This window comes from Lynx rufus, unplaced genomic scaffold, assembly GCF_022079265.1.
Source record: "Lynx rufus isolate CCGP_SWC_20201006 ecotype Redwood Valley unplaced genomic scaffold, mLynRuf1.p SCAF_6, whole genome shotgun sequence".
Classification (NCBI taxonomy): Eukaryota; Metazoa; Chordata; class Mammalia; order Carnivora; family Felidae; genus Lynx; species Lynx rufus.
Genome location: NW_025814878.1, coordinates 13,192,922 through 13,210,061, shown reverse-complemented (window position 1 = coordinate 13,210,061; position 17,140 = coordinate 13,192,922). Strand labels below are relative to the sequence as shown.

General features: G+C 35.1%; 1 protein-coding gene across 4 annotated transcripts in view; it reads left to right on the top strand.

Annotated features, from left to right (window-relative positions):
* The window catches only part of STXBP5 (syntaxin binding protein 5), a 173,227-nt gene that overhangs the window by 51,663 nt on the left and 104,424 nt on the right, over positions 1 to 17,140 (top strand). For all 4 annotated transcript variants that reach the window (XM_047101606.1, XM_047101605.1, XM_047101608.1 and 1 more), the window contains exons 5-8: positions 2,479 to 2,613; positions 4,783 to 4,846; positions 9,526 to 9,609; positions 13,387 to 13,510. In XM_047101606.1, coding sequence (XP_046957562.1) covers positions 2,479 to 2,613; positions 4,783 to 4,846; positions 9,526 to 9,609; positions 13,387 to 13,510 — 407 coding nt within the window. The remainder of the gene's footprint in view (positions 1 to 2,478; positions 2,614 to 4,782; positions 4,847 to 9,525; positions 9,610 to 13,386; positions 13,511 to 17,140) is intronic.

Genomic DNA, 17,140 nt, shown 5'->3' with positions numbered 1-17,140 from the left:
TTCCAGAGCTTGTGCCTATGTATTATCAGAATCACAATCTATATGCATAATCGCTAAATCCATAAATCTCTGAAAACACAAAATTTTAAAACCGTTTTATTTAGGGTATAATAAACATATAATACGCTCCACATAAAGTGTACAGTTTGATAAATTGACACATACATACGCGGATGAAACTGTCACCATAATCAAGATAACAAACATACATGTCACCCCAAAATATTTCCTTGTCCTCATCCCTCCCCTCTTCTATTTCTAGCCTCCGCTCCTGCAATCTGCAGGTAACCACTAATCTGCTTTCCATTACAATAGTTTAGTTTGCCTTTCATATTGCATATAAGTTGTATATAAATGGAATTGTACAGTATGTCTTTTTTATCTGGTTTCTTTCCCTCATGATAAGGATTTTGATATTCATCAATACTGTTGCATGTATGAGTAGTTTATTCCTTTTTACTACTGAATAGTATTCTGTTATGAGTATATACCACTTACCTGTTGATGGACATTTGGATTGTTTCCAGTTTTTGGCTGTTACAAAGCTGTTTTGTAACGTGTACAAGTTTTGTATAGATTATGTTTTCCTTTCTCTTGGGTAAATACCTAAATACAGTAGGTATATGTTTAACTTTTTAAGAAACTGCCAGTGACTATAGTTAATAATACTTTTTATATATTTGAAGCTTGCTTGGAGAGTAGGAGATCTTAAAATTCTAAACTAAGAAAAAAACATTTCTAACTATATGTGTGGTGATGAATATTTCAGCTAGACTTCCTGTGATCATCTTGCAATATACACACATATCGACTCATTGTATATATTTGAAACTAATATAATATTACATGTGAATTATATCTCAGTTAAAAAAACTGCCAAAAATCATACCTTAAAAATATTTAATGTGTTTGTGAGATAGTGCCATTTTAGGTGATCTACAAAATTTGCATTATATATTTTTTTGAAATCCAGAAAATTCAGAATTCTGAAACCTATATGGCCCTGGAGTTTTCAGAAAGGTACTTTGGACTGCTTAGTATTTTGTGAAGTCATATGGGACTATAAAACGTTTTTTTGATGCAACAGACATTTTTGTGCTTTGTTTAATATGGAAAATCCCTTAGAAATATGACATGTTATTATATAAAACCCTCAACAAGAAATACAGATGATGAACCTTAAATAATTATTTAAATGAACATTCCCTCTAGGAGGTAGACCATGAGTTGCATGTACATTTATTTGATAAGTATTTTCATCTTGAAAATTTTCTGTAATGAAATTGTGTTCATGGGAATAACAATGTTGTGTATGCCATATCTTGCTTAAAACCTAGTACCAGTATTGATGGTCTAGTACTAATTATTACTGTATGTTATTTGAAGTGCTGTTCTATTGAAAATTTGAATATATTTTGAGAGGCACAATAAATAGGTAGTCTAAAAAAATGAGCATTATATGATTTCATAACATACTAATTTTTGGGGGCTAAAAGTAAGTGCTATAAAAAGGACAAGATAGTTTCCATTCTTTATCTTGAAGTCAAATGATCTAAGAATAGAAAGTGTTTGAAATTACTGGAATGATAATAAACCTTAATACGTGCATGTAAATTATAATTTGTTAATGAAGTCCTGTCATATCATTATGACATAGGAGAAGAGCATTGTCTAAGTGTGAGTATAGAGGATCTCTGCACTCCCTGAGGCTTACAAGTTACTGAAGAAGGTAGACCTTAACTGTCTTAACAAGGCAAGCCTGATAGAGATAAAAATTATTGGGCTATCAATTTGAATAAAGGTGTATTTGAACTGAATCTTGAATAGAAGAAAAATATGAACGGGAAGAGCCTTTTGCCTGGAAGGAATGGTAAGCACAGGTACTGAGACAGATGAGTGTGTTTAATAACTCCTGAGGAATGTAATAATACCTAGGGTCATGTGGGTATTAATGGTTTGTGGTTTAATGGTTAAATATATGATGCGCCTAAAGTAACACAGTGGATGATATAGCCAGGTTTGAAACACATGGTAACTTTAAAACCCATCTTCTTTCTGTCAAGCCATCATGTCTATTTACTATAAGGCCTTCTGTTTGACATATAAGTTGAATTTGTATGTCGAATATTAATCACAGGGACACCTGAGTGGCTCAGTCAGTTAAGCATCTGACTCTTGATTTCAGCTCAGGTCATGATCTCAGATCGAGTCCTGTGTCAGGCTGTCCACTGACAACACAGAGCCTGCTTGGGATTCTATCTTTTCCTCTCTGCCCCTCCCCCACTCATGTTCTCTAAATAAATAAATAAACTTAAAAAAATAAATTAAAAAAAATGTTAACCACAATGAGTAGATAAATCTGGTTTCATATCATTTTTGCCTTTCCTAAATTAGACATCACGATTAACCCTCTAATACAATTAACAAAAGTTACAGACGTTTTTCTAATTTCCTTTTTGGTTATATTTTCTCTTGCAGGGTTACATTTTGCCATCTGCCTTTCCAGAGTAAGTGGCTCTATGTGGGCACTGAACGAGGTAATATACATATTGTCAATGTGGAGTCCTTCACACTCTCAGGCTACGTCATTATGTGGAATAAAGCCATTGAACTGTGAGTTTGAGCAAATATTCGATATCTGAAAGTATCAGGACCATGTATGATATCTTTATATAATAGCTAATGAGTAAATCCGTGTGGAATTAAATATGTCAGACATTCTTGATATTAAACACAGATTTATTAGCCTTTTCTAAATATTACACTATTAACAGTTTGTACATTTAAATGTTCTGTATATATATAGATAGATATGTGATCATATGTATATATAAACCTGTGTATGTATGTACCAATTGTAGCACAAGTTTAATGAAACAATTATTAGGTGAAAAACACTCCCAATTTTTTTTTTCTGTACTTTTATCTTCTGTTTATTTTTCTTTCAGATGTTAGTCATACCCCACTAAGTTGATTTCATGACCCACTAATGGGTTGCCACCAGTGTTTAGAAAACATTGATCTAAACCAGTACTTGATATGTTTAAATAACTGACAAATATAATGTAAATGTTTACAATATAATATTGCAGAATTTGACAATTTGTTAATTTTGATATAATGATGATTGTTTTCATTTAACAATAGCAACAAAAACAGGGTTCAGCTGTAAGGCCTTAAGGATCTTTAGCACTAACTTTGCACTTTGTTTTAGAATCTTATATTTATATCTTTTTAAATTTTTTTTAACGTTTATTTATTTTTGAGACAGAGAGAGACAGAGCATGAGCGGGGGAGGGCCAGAGAGAGAGGGAGGCACAGAATCTGATACAGGCTCCAGGCTCTGAGCTGTCGGCACAGAGCCTGATGCGGGGCTCGAACTCAGACCGTGAGATCATGACCTGAGCCGAAGTCGGATGCTCAACCACTGAGCCACCCAGGCGCCCCAACTCTTATCTTTATATCTTATCTCAGGTTTTTTCTCATGTTATTTAGACATAAAAATAAAAATGTATGGACATTGACAAAATTCATTTTCGATGTTTCGGGTTTTTTTTTAATTTTTTTTTAACGTTTATTTTTGAGAGACAGAGAGACAGAGCATGAGTGGGGGAGGGACAGAGAGAGAGGGAGACACAGAATCCCAAGTAGGCTCCAGGCTCTGAGCTGTCAGCACAGAGCCCGGCGCGGGGCTCAAACTCACAAACCGTGAGATCATGATCCGAAGTCGGATGCTTAACCTACTGAGCCACCCAGGTGCCCCATCTTTTGTTTGTTTTTAAACAAATGGTTCTGTATTACTGCATTCCACAGAATTTGACATAAGGATAAATTTGTGGCATCACTCTTAAGCAACGTCTTGGTCAACTATTATAATGTACTAAGCCTGGTTTTTCTTCCTGTGGCAGTAATGTTATCATATCTCAGTGCCTTGGTCCAAGGTGTGGGTTTTTGTGGTTGTTCTCTGAGTTGATCACAACACCCACTAGGTTGGCCTGGTGCAGATAGATGTCTGTATGGTTTCACAAAGGTCTCATGAAGTGGGCTGGTGTCTCAACCCTTGGAATTTATGAATAGGGAGGTGCTCATTCCTACTTATGGGCATAAATTCAGCTCCATTCTTATCTATATGACTTCTTTTTCTTTGAGCGTGTCCAGTGGCATTAGTTTTGTTGTTTTGTTAAAAACCATAATAGAATTTTTCCTATTTTTTTGTGGGTGAACTATGGAACTATGGATGCCCCAGTTGGAGGCTAGAGTTGAGTAAAATAAGATAGCAATATTTTAGATGATGCTTACTTAAAAATATTAATTCTGAGAATTCTACCATGAGAATAGATTTTTTTTCTGCTAAAATACTAAATTGAATATTCCTATACAGAAAGTGTACTTGTAAATTTTGTGGATTTGTATCAATGTCACTATTTTTCCTCTGATTGCTATGTTTTCTTTTAGTTTTTATTTAAATTCCAGTTACTTAACATACAGTGTAATATTAGTTTCAGCTACACAGTATAGTGATTGGGCACTTCCAGTGCTCATCACAAGTGGCCCTTTAGTCCCCATCACCTATTTAACTCCTCTCCCACCCAAATTTTCCTCTGATTCCGATTTTGATCCATATTAAGAACTATACATTTCTTACCAATTACTTACTGAATTGTTCTCACCCTTTATAAATACATCTTTAACGTCCATTCATTGGTTTCATTATAATGAATATATAGTTGTATTGAAATTTTTAATTGAGAAAAAAAAGTCTTGCTAACTTTTCTTTTTTAGGTCATCTAAATCTCACCCAGGACCGGTTGTCCATATAAGTGATAACCCAATGGATGAAGGAAAGGTAGAATTTTTTCCTAAAAAACGACTTATTTCTTAAATGCATGGATCTTGGTATTTTTTAAAAAAAATGCAAACTGTTCTAGTGCCACATGTATTTACCTTGCAAAGTTGACATTTCTAACAAATGTTGTCCATCGTAGACAGTTACTGGTTTATTTAAATATTATGAAGAACAAGAATTAGAATCATTTATAATTTTAAAGAACACAAAAAAACCCTAAGACAAATAAAATGTAATAAGTACAATTCAAAGTTATTTATTTTTGGCATATTAAGATTTTGTGGAAATCTGGCAAAAACTGTTTTCTTTTGCTTTTGAATTATTTTTAACACTTTAATTATACAAATTTTGTAGCATTTATCACATAATGCCTTATGTTAGAGGTGTCTCTACTCACTCTTCAATTTTTCTTCATAGATAGCTTAGATTAATAATGTAGAGATTTTTTAAAATATTACTTCACTTTTTATACTCAAAACCAGTTTCATATAGTCAGTATCTAGCTATTGTTTAGATTTGTTAATACATTTAAAAATAAAAATTCCTTTTCCATGAATCTCTTACTTAAATAATTTTATGATATTATCCTACATAAATGCCAGGAAGTTTATCACTGTCAAAAGTCAGTGAAATGAAACTTCTAGATTTTGTGAAGGTTTTTCCTTTCCTCAACTAATGGGAGTGGTCTAGCCTGTGTGTTGTATAACACTATTCTTTTATTTGCTACTGGGAAAACAAAGGCATAGCTCTACTGTTTGGAGTTAGCTTGTAATCATACAAATGTATGCTTTGAGAGAAACTTCACAGGAAGCAAGTTACAGTAACCTATATCTACACTGTATTTTCTTTGATACAAGGTACTTGTTTAGAAGCCTTTAGGTGGGAGGCATGGCAAGAGAATTGAAAACTTCCCTCCCTTCTTTCTGGATTCAGTCACTAAGTCATTTCAATCATTTCTTTGCAGTGTCTGTTTTTTATTCAGCCTCATTACGGCCACTGTAGTTCAAGCGTTCCATCCCATTCATGAGTCGTTTCCAGATCAGTCTTCCTAGAATGCTGTTTTAATGTTATTGCTCTCCTTGTTGAAAAGCTTTCAGTGGTTCTGCAGTATCTAACAAGATACAGTTTCCTTAAAACATAGCTCCTAGGTTCCACTGTCTTTCATAACACCTTCACCTGAATGCTCTGCTGAGGCAAATAGTTATTGTTTCCCAGATGTGAGCTGTTCTTTGCTGCCTACCTGCCTCCTGTATGGGAGTCCCTTTGTATGCAATGCTTTTCCACTGAATGCTGTCTGCTGAATTCGTACCCACATTTTGAGGCTTAGATTAAATATATATCTTTCATGATATCTTTGCTGTTAATCCTGACTAAAAATGCTTTCTCTCACTTTCAAATCCATTAGCACCTTAGTTGTGCAAGTTTTACAGTACTTGTCACATATTGCCATGTATTAGAAATATGTCCATATCTCACGTCCTCTGCATTCGAGAGACCCCTTGAGCATAGAGATTTACAAAGGTTTATGTTTCCCATAGCACCTGACATAGAAATAGTAATTCCTCAGTATATACTTAATTTATTGTATAAATAAATTACGTATAGCTGCTTGTATCATCCTCACTTTTTGAAACCTGGCATTATGTTATTCTCCTTAGTTTCCAGAGTTAATCTCATCTAAACGTTGAAATATTAAGGTACTAGACTAGTTGATATTGTCTAACCTTTGATTTCTAATAGAAAAGCCCACTTTGTATCAGTGACTCTTCTGCTATTTCCAAAGATCTTTGTAACATTGTGTCACTAAAGAAAGGCCACGGGGCAGATTCCTTCAAAGCTAACCTTATAGGAGATGCCACCACAGTAAGCAAAGGCCTTGGCTAGGGAAGGTTAGGCGTTAGTGTAAACTTACTTAGGATAGTAACAGTAATGACTGCCACTTACTGAATTCCGCTTTATTTTGGGCACCGTGCTTTCTACTTTATATGCACTATTTTATTCGATCCTCTTAACAATTTGTAAGTTAGTTGTCTTCCCGAATTTACAGATGCTGAGGCAGACACTTGGTGTGATTATGTGTTCCAGAGGTACAAAGCTAGATAGCGATAGAGCTGGAATTTTGAATACTGATCATTCTGATTCCATCCCCAGAGTTATTGATGTTGCAGAGAGTCCCATTCATATTGAGTGTACCCACTAATTTTTTTAGGAGAGAAGAAAATAAAAGGAAACTGCTCCACAGTATGTAAATTAACATCTCTGAGAAAAGATTCTAGTGGGAATTAATATTGAAAGAATTTTCCATGTTTAAATACCATATCTTTTAAGTTAGCTCTTCTATTTTTATAATATTTAGGAGATTATGGGGATTAAAGTCTAACCTGTTGACACAGATTTCTAACATTCTTAGGATGTTAGAGCAGGCTAGAGATGTTAAAACTTACTATAACCCTCTTATGTTATTAACATCTGGATGGATAAAATTACTTCCTTAATGTTAAATGGCTACTAAGTAACAAATCTAAGACGAGAGCTTAAGTGACCTATGTCCTGAGCAATCCCGTGCTGTTTACACTGTATATCAACTCTTAAGTTTTATCCTTTTCCATCTCTTATTCCTGAAGTTTCTCTATTACTTCCCCCTCAGAAAATGCCATGTTACATGTCTTAAGGTATTTAGAGGGACTAGGAGAAGGTAAAGGAAACAAATACCAGTTTTTCCAGAAGGAGTATGTATCTCACATTGTCTAGAAAAGAACAGTTTGTATTAGCAAAATTAACTATACTTCCTGACAAGGTGGGGGAAAGTTTGTTAGCTTCAGTGATGGTCCTTCCAGATACCCCTGAAGTCTGAAACCCACAAAATTGCTATTTCATTAAAATTATTGGGACCGCCCCAGACTTTGTTCATATCCTCAGATTACATTACAACTATTAGCTACCTACCAGTCATTTATGTGTTTATTAAACAAATATTTATTGTCTTCTGTGTACTAGGCAATATAATAGATATTAGAGACATATAGATGAAAATGCATGTGTTGGCATAGGAGAAGGAAGATCTTAGTCTATCTAGAGAAATGGGGGGTTGTCTTACCCAAGGGAGCATCACTAAATTGAGACTTAAAAATGAATAGAAGATCACTCAGAGAATAAAAGAGAAGGAGGTTTCAAGCAAAGGGAATACTGAGATTTGAAAAAGTCAAGTTCGGGGGTTGTGGGCAGAAGAGGTTTGATAGACAGTGGACAGTCTGTAAAGCAAGAACATGCATTCCATTCTGGAATTTATTTATTCCCTCCCAAAATATATTAAGTACCTACAACATATCAGTCAGGCTCAGTGTCTTACGGTGGTGGTGAACAAGATAAGACCAGTCCTTGCCTAAATAGACTAGTATTATAGTCAGTAAGAAAATTCAGCTAAGGAAAAGGCCACTATTGTGTAGCGATCCTTCAGATTAAAAAAATGTACAGAGTGCTGTTGGAGGACATAGGAATGGGATTGACTTACATTTGGTAGGTCAAGGAACGCTTCCCAGAGGAAGTAATAGCTAAAACAACATCTAGATGTTAGTAGGATTGGTCAGGCAAAGAGGGAGACATTGAAATGTGGCCCAGTGGGAAGGCAGCAAAGGTAAGAGAGCATGAACGGAGAGATGATGTGCTGGAGTGTATTGGGTAAGAGGGATGTGACAAGGGACGGAGCTGGAGAGGTAAGCAGCAGTCACACCATAGTAAATCTTATAGGTCATATTACTCAGTTTGGACTTTATCCTAAAAGTAATGGTAAGACAATAAAAAAGTTTAAATAAAAGCATGCATTTCCATAATCAGGTTTGCGTTTTAGAACTGTTAAAACACTAGCTACAATAGGGAATGAGTTTAAAAAGGAGCAAACCTGGGGTCGGGAGACTGGGAGACCAGAAAAAAGAACTCTGTGTCTTGAAACAGGAGAGAGGTATTGGAGGTGGGGGAAAGTGGAGAGATAATAGAACGTAATTTTAAAATCACTGGATGATTTTCCCTGATGAGGGAGACTAGAGTTAGGGATGATCCTCCAGGTGTTTGTTACAGCAACTTAATGAACATTAAGACAGGAAATAGAGAGAGAGACACGGTGTAGGGGGAAAATACCAAATTCACTTTTGGACACGTTTACTTTGAGGCTCTTACGGAGTTAGTAAAGGGAACCGTGACCACTGGAATTATGAGTCTGCATCTCATGAGAAGGATCTAGGCTGGATATAACTTGGAACTTATCAATAGATAGATGAGTAAGTGAGATTATCTAAAATGTGTTGAATTAGGAGAGTTTGTAAACTCTAAAGCACCTACAAATGTTAATTTTTAGTTAGTAATTTATTATGTTATATTAATTAATGAAAATGTACACACCGGACTTCAAAATGGTACTGTTTTCTTTCTCAATAACTAGTTATATATGTTGAGTCACTAATCATCAAACATATATGTATGTAATATATAATATTAATATATATATAATATATAATATACTGCAGTGCAGTATCCTCATCATTCATATGATTAGCAATGAAGATGTTTAATTATAATTTTATACTTAAAACGTGAATGATAATATTTATCTTTATTGCCACCAAATAAATGTTTCACATAATTAATACCATTCCTAGGTCATGTGGCATTTTCTTTTATTACAGCTTTTGATTGGCTTCGAATCTGGAACAGTGGTGTTATGGGACCTCAAATCAAAGAAAGCCGACTACAGATACACGTATGATGAGGTAATAACATTAGTTTTGCTACTCAAACATTATTTTTGTCATTTTTCTAGTTCAGAACAGCTTCTCTAAGAACTTAATTGGTGATTTTAGTTGAGGCAACCTTTGTAATTGTAACACTTTTTAAATATATAAAACAGATAATCACATAGCTTAAAAGATATAAAAAACAAAAAAATCTCTTCTCCACCCCTGTCTTTTGGCCTTCTAATCCCTTTACCCCTGGGACTAGTGTCAGCCGTTTATCTCGTTGGTTCTCCTAGAAGTCAGTCATTAATTTTCTGTCATTTACCAGCAAATTAATAAATGTATCCTATTTTTTTTTATTATATACAAGTCATAGTAAACTGTAGACAAGTATAGTTTCACTTGTTTTAAGATCCAAAGAAAGGGGCGCCTGGGTGGCTCAGTCGGTTAAGCGTCTGACTTCGGCTCAGGTCACGATGTCGCTGTCCGTGAGTTCGAGTCCCGCGTCAGGCTCTGTGCTGACCGCTCAGAGCCTGGAGCCTGTTTCAGATTCTGTGTCTCCCTCTCTGTCTGACCCTCCCCCGTTCATGCTCTGTCTCTCTCTGTCTCAAAAATAAATAAACGTTAAAAAAAAAAATTAAAAAAAAAAGATCCAAATAAAGATTGATTGTGGTTGACCAATGTCTTTTAAGTCTCACAAACTGTAGGCCTCTCCTCACCTTTTGCCTTCCCTCCTTACTGCATTCCTTCTTTTTTTTTTAATTTTTTTTAACGTTTATTTATTTTTGAGGCAGAGACAGAGCACGAACAAGGGAGGGGCAGAGAGAGAGGGAGACACAGAATCTGAAACAGGCTCCAGGCTCTGAGCCATCAGCCCAGAGCCCGACGCGGGGCTTGAACTCACGGACCGTGAGATCATGACCTGAGCCGAAGTCGGACGCTTAACCGACCGAGCCACCCAGGCGCCCCTGCATTCCTTCTTTATGGCCATTTATTTGTTAAAGGTAGAGTCTCCCAAAGACTAGATTTTTCTGGCTCCGTCCCTCTTGTGTTTAACTTTTTTTTTTTTTTTTTGCCCTTAGATTTCCTATAAAATGGATAGTATGCTGACGCTTGATCGAATTCAGATTCATTTTTCATTTTTAGTGAGACTTCTTCATAAATGATGCTGATGCTTTTCTGTTAGGTGGAGTGTTAGTGTCTGTGAGGTGAGCAGGCAGTGTTGTTCAAGGCCTAGATTTATTAATGGATAGAGGTTGCAAAACGAAGGTGTAATTCTGTAATTCCTCCTCTACTTATTAACTCAGACACTTGAGTGTAAAGAGAAACTTCTTCTCATCTACTATTTGGTTAATAGTAGTACAGTTCTTAAGAAAAGCATCAATGATTCTCTCATTTTACTTCGATATTTACTCTAAAGGGGTTGTTCTCTAATAATCTCAATGATGACCAATTTGTTCTTGCTTCTAGTTTCACTATGTACTTAGGGATTTAAACATGTTGGCTCTCCTTTGACGAGTTGAAGTTACTATTCTTACTGATTTTCAGATTGTTCCATTTTTGGTCAGTGAACCTCCTCCTTTTGGTTCCTGAATTCTTTGGTGATAATAGTCATGGGTATTTTCCCTGCCATTATTATAACAAAGTGTAACTATTAATTTTGCATATTTTTGTTTCAAACTTAGGATTTTTTTCTTTTTTTTTTTTAATTTTTTTTTTCAACGTTTATTTATTTTATTGTTTGGGACAGAGAGAGACAGAGCATGAACGGGGGAGGGGCAGAGAGAGAGTGAGACACTGAATCGGAAACAGGCTCCAGGCTCTGAGCCATCAGCCCAGAGCCTGACGCGGGGCTCGAACTCACGGACCGCGAGATCGTGACCTGGCTGAAGTCGGACGCTTAACCGACTGCGCCACCCAGGCGCCCCCTTAGGATTTTTTTCTTATGAAATGTGGCTCAGTCAGTGTGAAATGGTATCCAGTAACTGTAATCTGGGGATTAGTAAGGGTCATGATTTCTAATTCAATGACTAGAGCTAGGAGGTGTATAAGTGGTTTTTCTTGTTTTTAAGATAAAATATGTCATGTCTTCGTATTGATGCTTTCAGTTACTTAAATAGCAGATGACATTGAGAAACTATAGTAATACTTGGAATACTTTATTAATATTTGCATGGTATCTTTGTAAGAACTAAAAGAGAATTTCCTTTGTTTTCATAGCAGCATCCTTTGTGTCTATTTTTTTCATATTTTTTTTAAGTTTTTATTTATAAGCAGTGTGTGGCTCAATAATCAAGATCTTGTTGAAAGTATAAAAAAAATATTTTTAATAGAAGGTTCCTATAATTTCATTGAAAGTTTTGACCTGTAAATCTATTTTCTACATTAAAGTCAGAGCAGATTTTAAAAACTAAATTGAATGAGATGATAGTAAACGTTGATAGTTTAAAATAGTTCAAGATTAGGGGCGCCTGGGTGGCGCAGTCGGTTAAGCGTCCGACTTCAGCCAGGTCACGATCTCGCGGTCCGGGAGTTCGAGCCCCGCGTCGGGCTCTGGGCTGATGGCTCGGAGCCTGGAGCCTGTTTCCGATTCTGTGTCTCCCTCTCTCTCTGCCCCTCCCCCGTTCATGCTCTGTCTCCCTCTGTCCCAAAAATAAAAATAAAAAACGTTGAAAAAAAAAATTTAAAATAGTTCAAGATTAAATCGAATGAGATAATAGTAAACGTTGACCTGTATATGAGTGGAGCTCTTAAGTTTCAGTTATGTGGTTTTGTGCTGCACTCAGCAGTTCTGCCATATTCCAGTAGGGCAGCTTTTAAAGTCAATTGACCATTAAAAACTAGGAGTGTTATCAACTTGAGAAGTTATTTAAAGAGAACCTAGGAGAGTGATTTTAATTTTTTTTTTTTTTTTTTTTTTGCAGGCAGAATAATATTAGAACAAAAATTGAAAGGTTACGTACTTTGGTCATATAAAAATATTTCTCAGATAGTTTTTAAGTGGCTCAGAGGTATAAAATAACTTTCTAATCAAAAAAGGGTCTCTCCAGATTTTAAAAATCACCTCATTACTGTGAGAGATGGGTAACATGTTGGAGCTCAGTCTGAGGTTGTTTTTTTTTTAGTTGATCTTAGTTCCAAATCTGTGTTTCTGTCTTAGAGTTTTAGTTGATTTAAAAAATCTGTTCTAGGGGCGCCTGGGTGGCGCAGTCGGTTAAGCGTCCGACTTCAGCCAAGTCACGATCTCGCGGTCCGTGAGTTCGAGCCCCGCGTCGGGCTCTGGGCTGATGGCTCAGAGCCTGGAGGCTGTTTCAGATTCTGTGTCTCCCTCTCTCTCTGACCCTCCCCCATTCATGCTCTGTCTCTCTCTGTCTCAAAAATAAATAAAAAACGTTAAAAAATTAAAAAAAAAAGAATCTGTTTTAAAAAAAAAAATCTGTTCTAATCTAATGCAACCAGTTTTTTTCTGATGGGATATTGATTGTAACTACTTGATAATTTAAGTTTAGCTATAGTTTATTCTGAGAAACTATAAGAATACATTGTTTTCATGAATGTGTCGCTAATACATATATCACTATTATATCATCCTCATGCTGGCTTAGGGAATAAAAAGAATTAAAACAGTGTCAATACCATATTAAATTTCATTTGCATTATAAGAGGGCTAATGGGAATGTAAAGGTTGTAACATGTTGACTTTAGCTTGGAAAATAGGAAAAGGTTAAAGTTGAAAATTATAATATTGATGGTGTATAGCTTGGTGTTAAGATTTTGTTTCTAAAAATGGAATTCTTCACCCCTCTTCTATAGGCTATTCACTCTGTTGCTTGGCATCATGAGGGAAAACAGTTTATTTGCAGTCATTCAGACGGCACCTTGACTATATGGAATGTGAGGTCCCCAGCTAAACCTGTACAGACAATCACTCCACATGGTAAGAATGTATCCCTTTGAACGCTACAAAAATTGTGTACATTAAACTGTCTTGAATTTGGATTTTTTGTTTTGTTTTTGAGGATAAGGGTGAGGGTTTTTTTAAGGAAATTAAAAATATATACGCATATGGAAATAAAATGTAACAACCAGCTAATAAACTCTCTAAGTGTATTTACAGTTGATACTTCAAATTTGAACTTTGAGAAAATGAATGGCACATTGTCTTCTGAATATTATTTGTCCAGTAGTCTAAAAAGTGAATAATTTTGTGAAAGATATAGGACTTACTTTAAGCCTTTCTCATCTTAAAGTTATCACTTGCAAGTTGCATGCAGCTTGTGTGTGTGCAGCTTGTGTGTGTGTGTGTGTGTGTGTGTGTGTGTGTGTGTACTGAAACACTTTGAACTCTACATAAGGTAATTTTATGCATTGAAGAATTATGTCAAAGGTTCCCAAGGTCACCCCAAGTTTGATGATTTACTAGTGAGCCTCCCAGGACTCAGCAAAGGGATGAAGAGTAAAATCAACAAAGGGAAAAGGTACATGAGGTAAAGTCTGGAGGAAGCTTCCAATAGCCCTCTCCCAGTGAAGTGACACAGGACATGTTTACTTGCTCTAGCAATGAGTTGTTACCAGATATGTGAAATGTTGTCTAACATGGAACCTCATATGAGCCCAGGGGTTCGGGGTTTTTATTGGAGTCTCTCCACCAACACTTTCTGCTTTAGCGCATACCAAAATTTCAGATGCCCAGAAAGCAAGCAGGGATTCGTCATAAATTGTTTTGTTCATACAGACAGCTTAGGCACACTGTGTCACCCTTATCAGAATCGGAATTGTGGAAACCATCTCAAAAGCCAGTTACCAGATGCCAACCAAGAGCTAACCCTGCAAGCCAACCTTTCTAGGGATAGCAGTCTCAAGCTTGCTGTGTTAATTCTTTTCTGCGCAAGCTCTATTGACAGAACCTCTTAAGAAGGTTTTATTAGGGTGTTTATGAAGAGATTATGAAGGCCTTCTTTGAGTTTTGAATGAAGCTTAGGAATTTGTACTTCTTTATTAATCTGCATTCTCCAACCACCCTAAGAGATTCTTAACCAGTGAATTTAGGGAGATTAAAGGAATTGTTCTTTTTTGGTAGTATATTGAAGAATATCCTGTAGTATTGCTAATATTTTATTGTTTGCTTCAAAATGATCAGTTCCTACTTTAAAAAAATATTAATCTAAATTATTGCAACATAGAAATTAAAGAAACAGTAAAATTAACGGTTTATCTACCTGTGTCAGGATGGGTTTTTAGAGTTGTTTTCTAGAAAAAAATAGTAATTCTTAAAGCCACACATTGTGATATACTTTACCATTGCTTTGTGGTAGCAGTCTTCCAGGAAAACTATTTTAAATTTGCAACAGGTCTATTTATGTGTGCATCCAGAGGATAGCCCTTAATGATTAAGGTTCCAGTTTTTCTTAATATATTTTCAGTTTTTATTAGTGCCTAGTTCTCTAGTCTTGGTGATACTCCTAGGAATTCCCTTAAATTTTAGGATCTCCTAAGACCTCTACATCCTAAGAATCCTGAAAACCAAAAAGTAGATGATTAGTTTCAAACCTTTCATTTCAAATCCAGGAGAAAATGAAACTAGTATCAAAGATGATAGAAATATACGACATTGGTTTTGCAGTTTTAAGTTTATCTAAATTTTTATCTTTTTATGTAAGAATGGTACTTTTTTTTCTTTTTAACTGTTTGAGAGTAAGTTGTTGACATACTGCTCAGTCACCCCCAAATATTCCAGTATCTATTTCTTACAAATAAGAACATTCTCCTGTATCACCACCTTTTGCCTTTTATCAAAAGGGTCTATATGCAGATTACATTTAGTTGTCATGTTTCTTCAGTGTCTTTCCAACTGGAACAGTTCTTGAGCCTTTTCTTGATTTTCATAACTGACAAATATTGAATATTGTAGGTTAGTTATTTTATAGAATATGCCTGCATTTAGTTTTGTCTGATGTTTTTTCATGCTTAGATTCAGATTGCACTCTCTCAAAAGGTTTGCTTTCTTTTTGCTGCCTTCCAAGTGGAAGTTGTGTTTGATTTGTCCACATTGATGGTATCTTATACCTTGGTCCCTTGATTAAACTTCTGTTAGAGCTCTCTATTACAGCATTCGTTTTCCCTTTGAAATTGATAACTATTTTAACTTGTATTTGTAATCAGTAAATATTTTGATTTGAAGGCAGTACTTTGAGACTGTATCAACATACTGTTCCTCCTCAAAATTATACCCTCTGTTTTTAGCACCCATTGTTGTTTCTTGGCTGGATTAACTTTACTGTGATAATTGCCAAATGTTGACTTTCTTGTTTAATCTTGATCCCTTTTTATGCCAAAATCTTAGCTCTTTGAGAACAGATTTTCAGAAGTGGCATAAAGTTTCTATAGAGTTTGTAGTATCTTAGCAAAGTCACTAGCTAAAATTATTTTTAAATGAATAAGACAGAATATTTGTAGTAATATGTTCTTTTCAAAATTAGAATCCAAATAAAGTGTAAATAAGTTTTTTCTGTGGCAGGTGTGAAAAAGTAGGATGGCATTTATTGCATATAATAGCAGTCTAAAAATGTATATGATCAGAAGTACTCTCAATAAAATATGAATTATTTTCAATAGTAATAATGTTTACTGCTTATTGCTACGGGTAGGTAACCTACCAGAGTTAAGTTTATGTTAATAACTGATTTCAGTGACAAAACTAAATACATTTTTATACATTAAACTAGAAAAATGTGTTTTTCATGCCGTAACAAGGTGTCATATATTCCATATGTAACCATACTTGTGTATAATTTGGGTGTACTAAATGTCTGCTTTGATGGATTGAAATTTAGGGTTATTTTCTCATTAGTGTCTTCTGTTGTGGTCTCTTGCTTTTACTTTCTAACAGTTATGGTAAATTACTTTAAATATACTAGACTTAAAATTTTGTCCATTTTGATTTTTTTTATATTTAAACCCATTTAATGGTTGGGTATCTTCTTCTTAAAAAGCATTTGTAAGCATTACCTTGATAGTCAGGAAATGATTGTACTTTAAGACTTCTGCCAGTACTTTTATTACATGATGTTCAAGGTAAGGAATAGCTTGAGATGTCCTTGAAGAATTTGTTCAGAAGACGTAATCAATCTAACATGGGGTTTTAAAGTCAGAAGATTTGTGGTCAAGCCCTGGTTCCCTAGTTTCTAGGTCTGTGGCCTTTGGGAAGTCAGTTAATATTTCTGAACCTCAGCATCCTCAATTATAAATGGGGATAATAAATGAATTTAGCCTTCTGACATGGTTGTTGTGGGGATTATTTTTACTTAAATTCAGCAAATATTGGGGCTACCATGTGATAGGCACTGTTCTATATCCTGGATCAAATAAACAAAATATAAGTGAAAGTACCTGAAAACTGTGATGTGCTATACATATGTGATTATAATAATTATAAATCTGGGTCTGGTATTTATTTGATAGGATAGTACCAAAAGATTTTTAGATTATTGTTCCCCAAAATATATTTCACAATACAAATTTTTCTTACGTTAATGAATTTTTTGGTGAAAAAGCATGTTATAGTTGA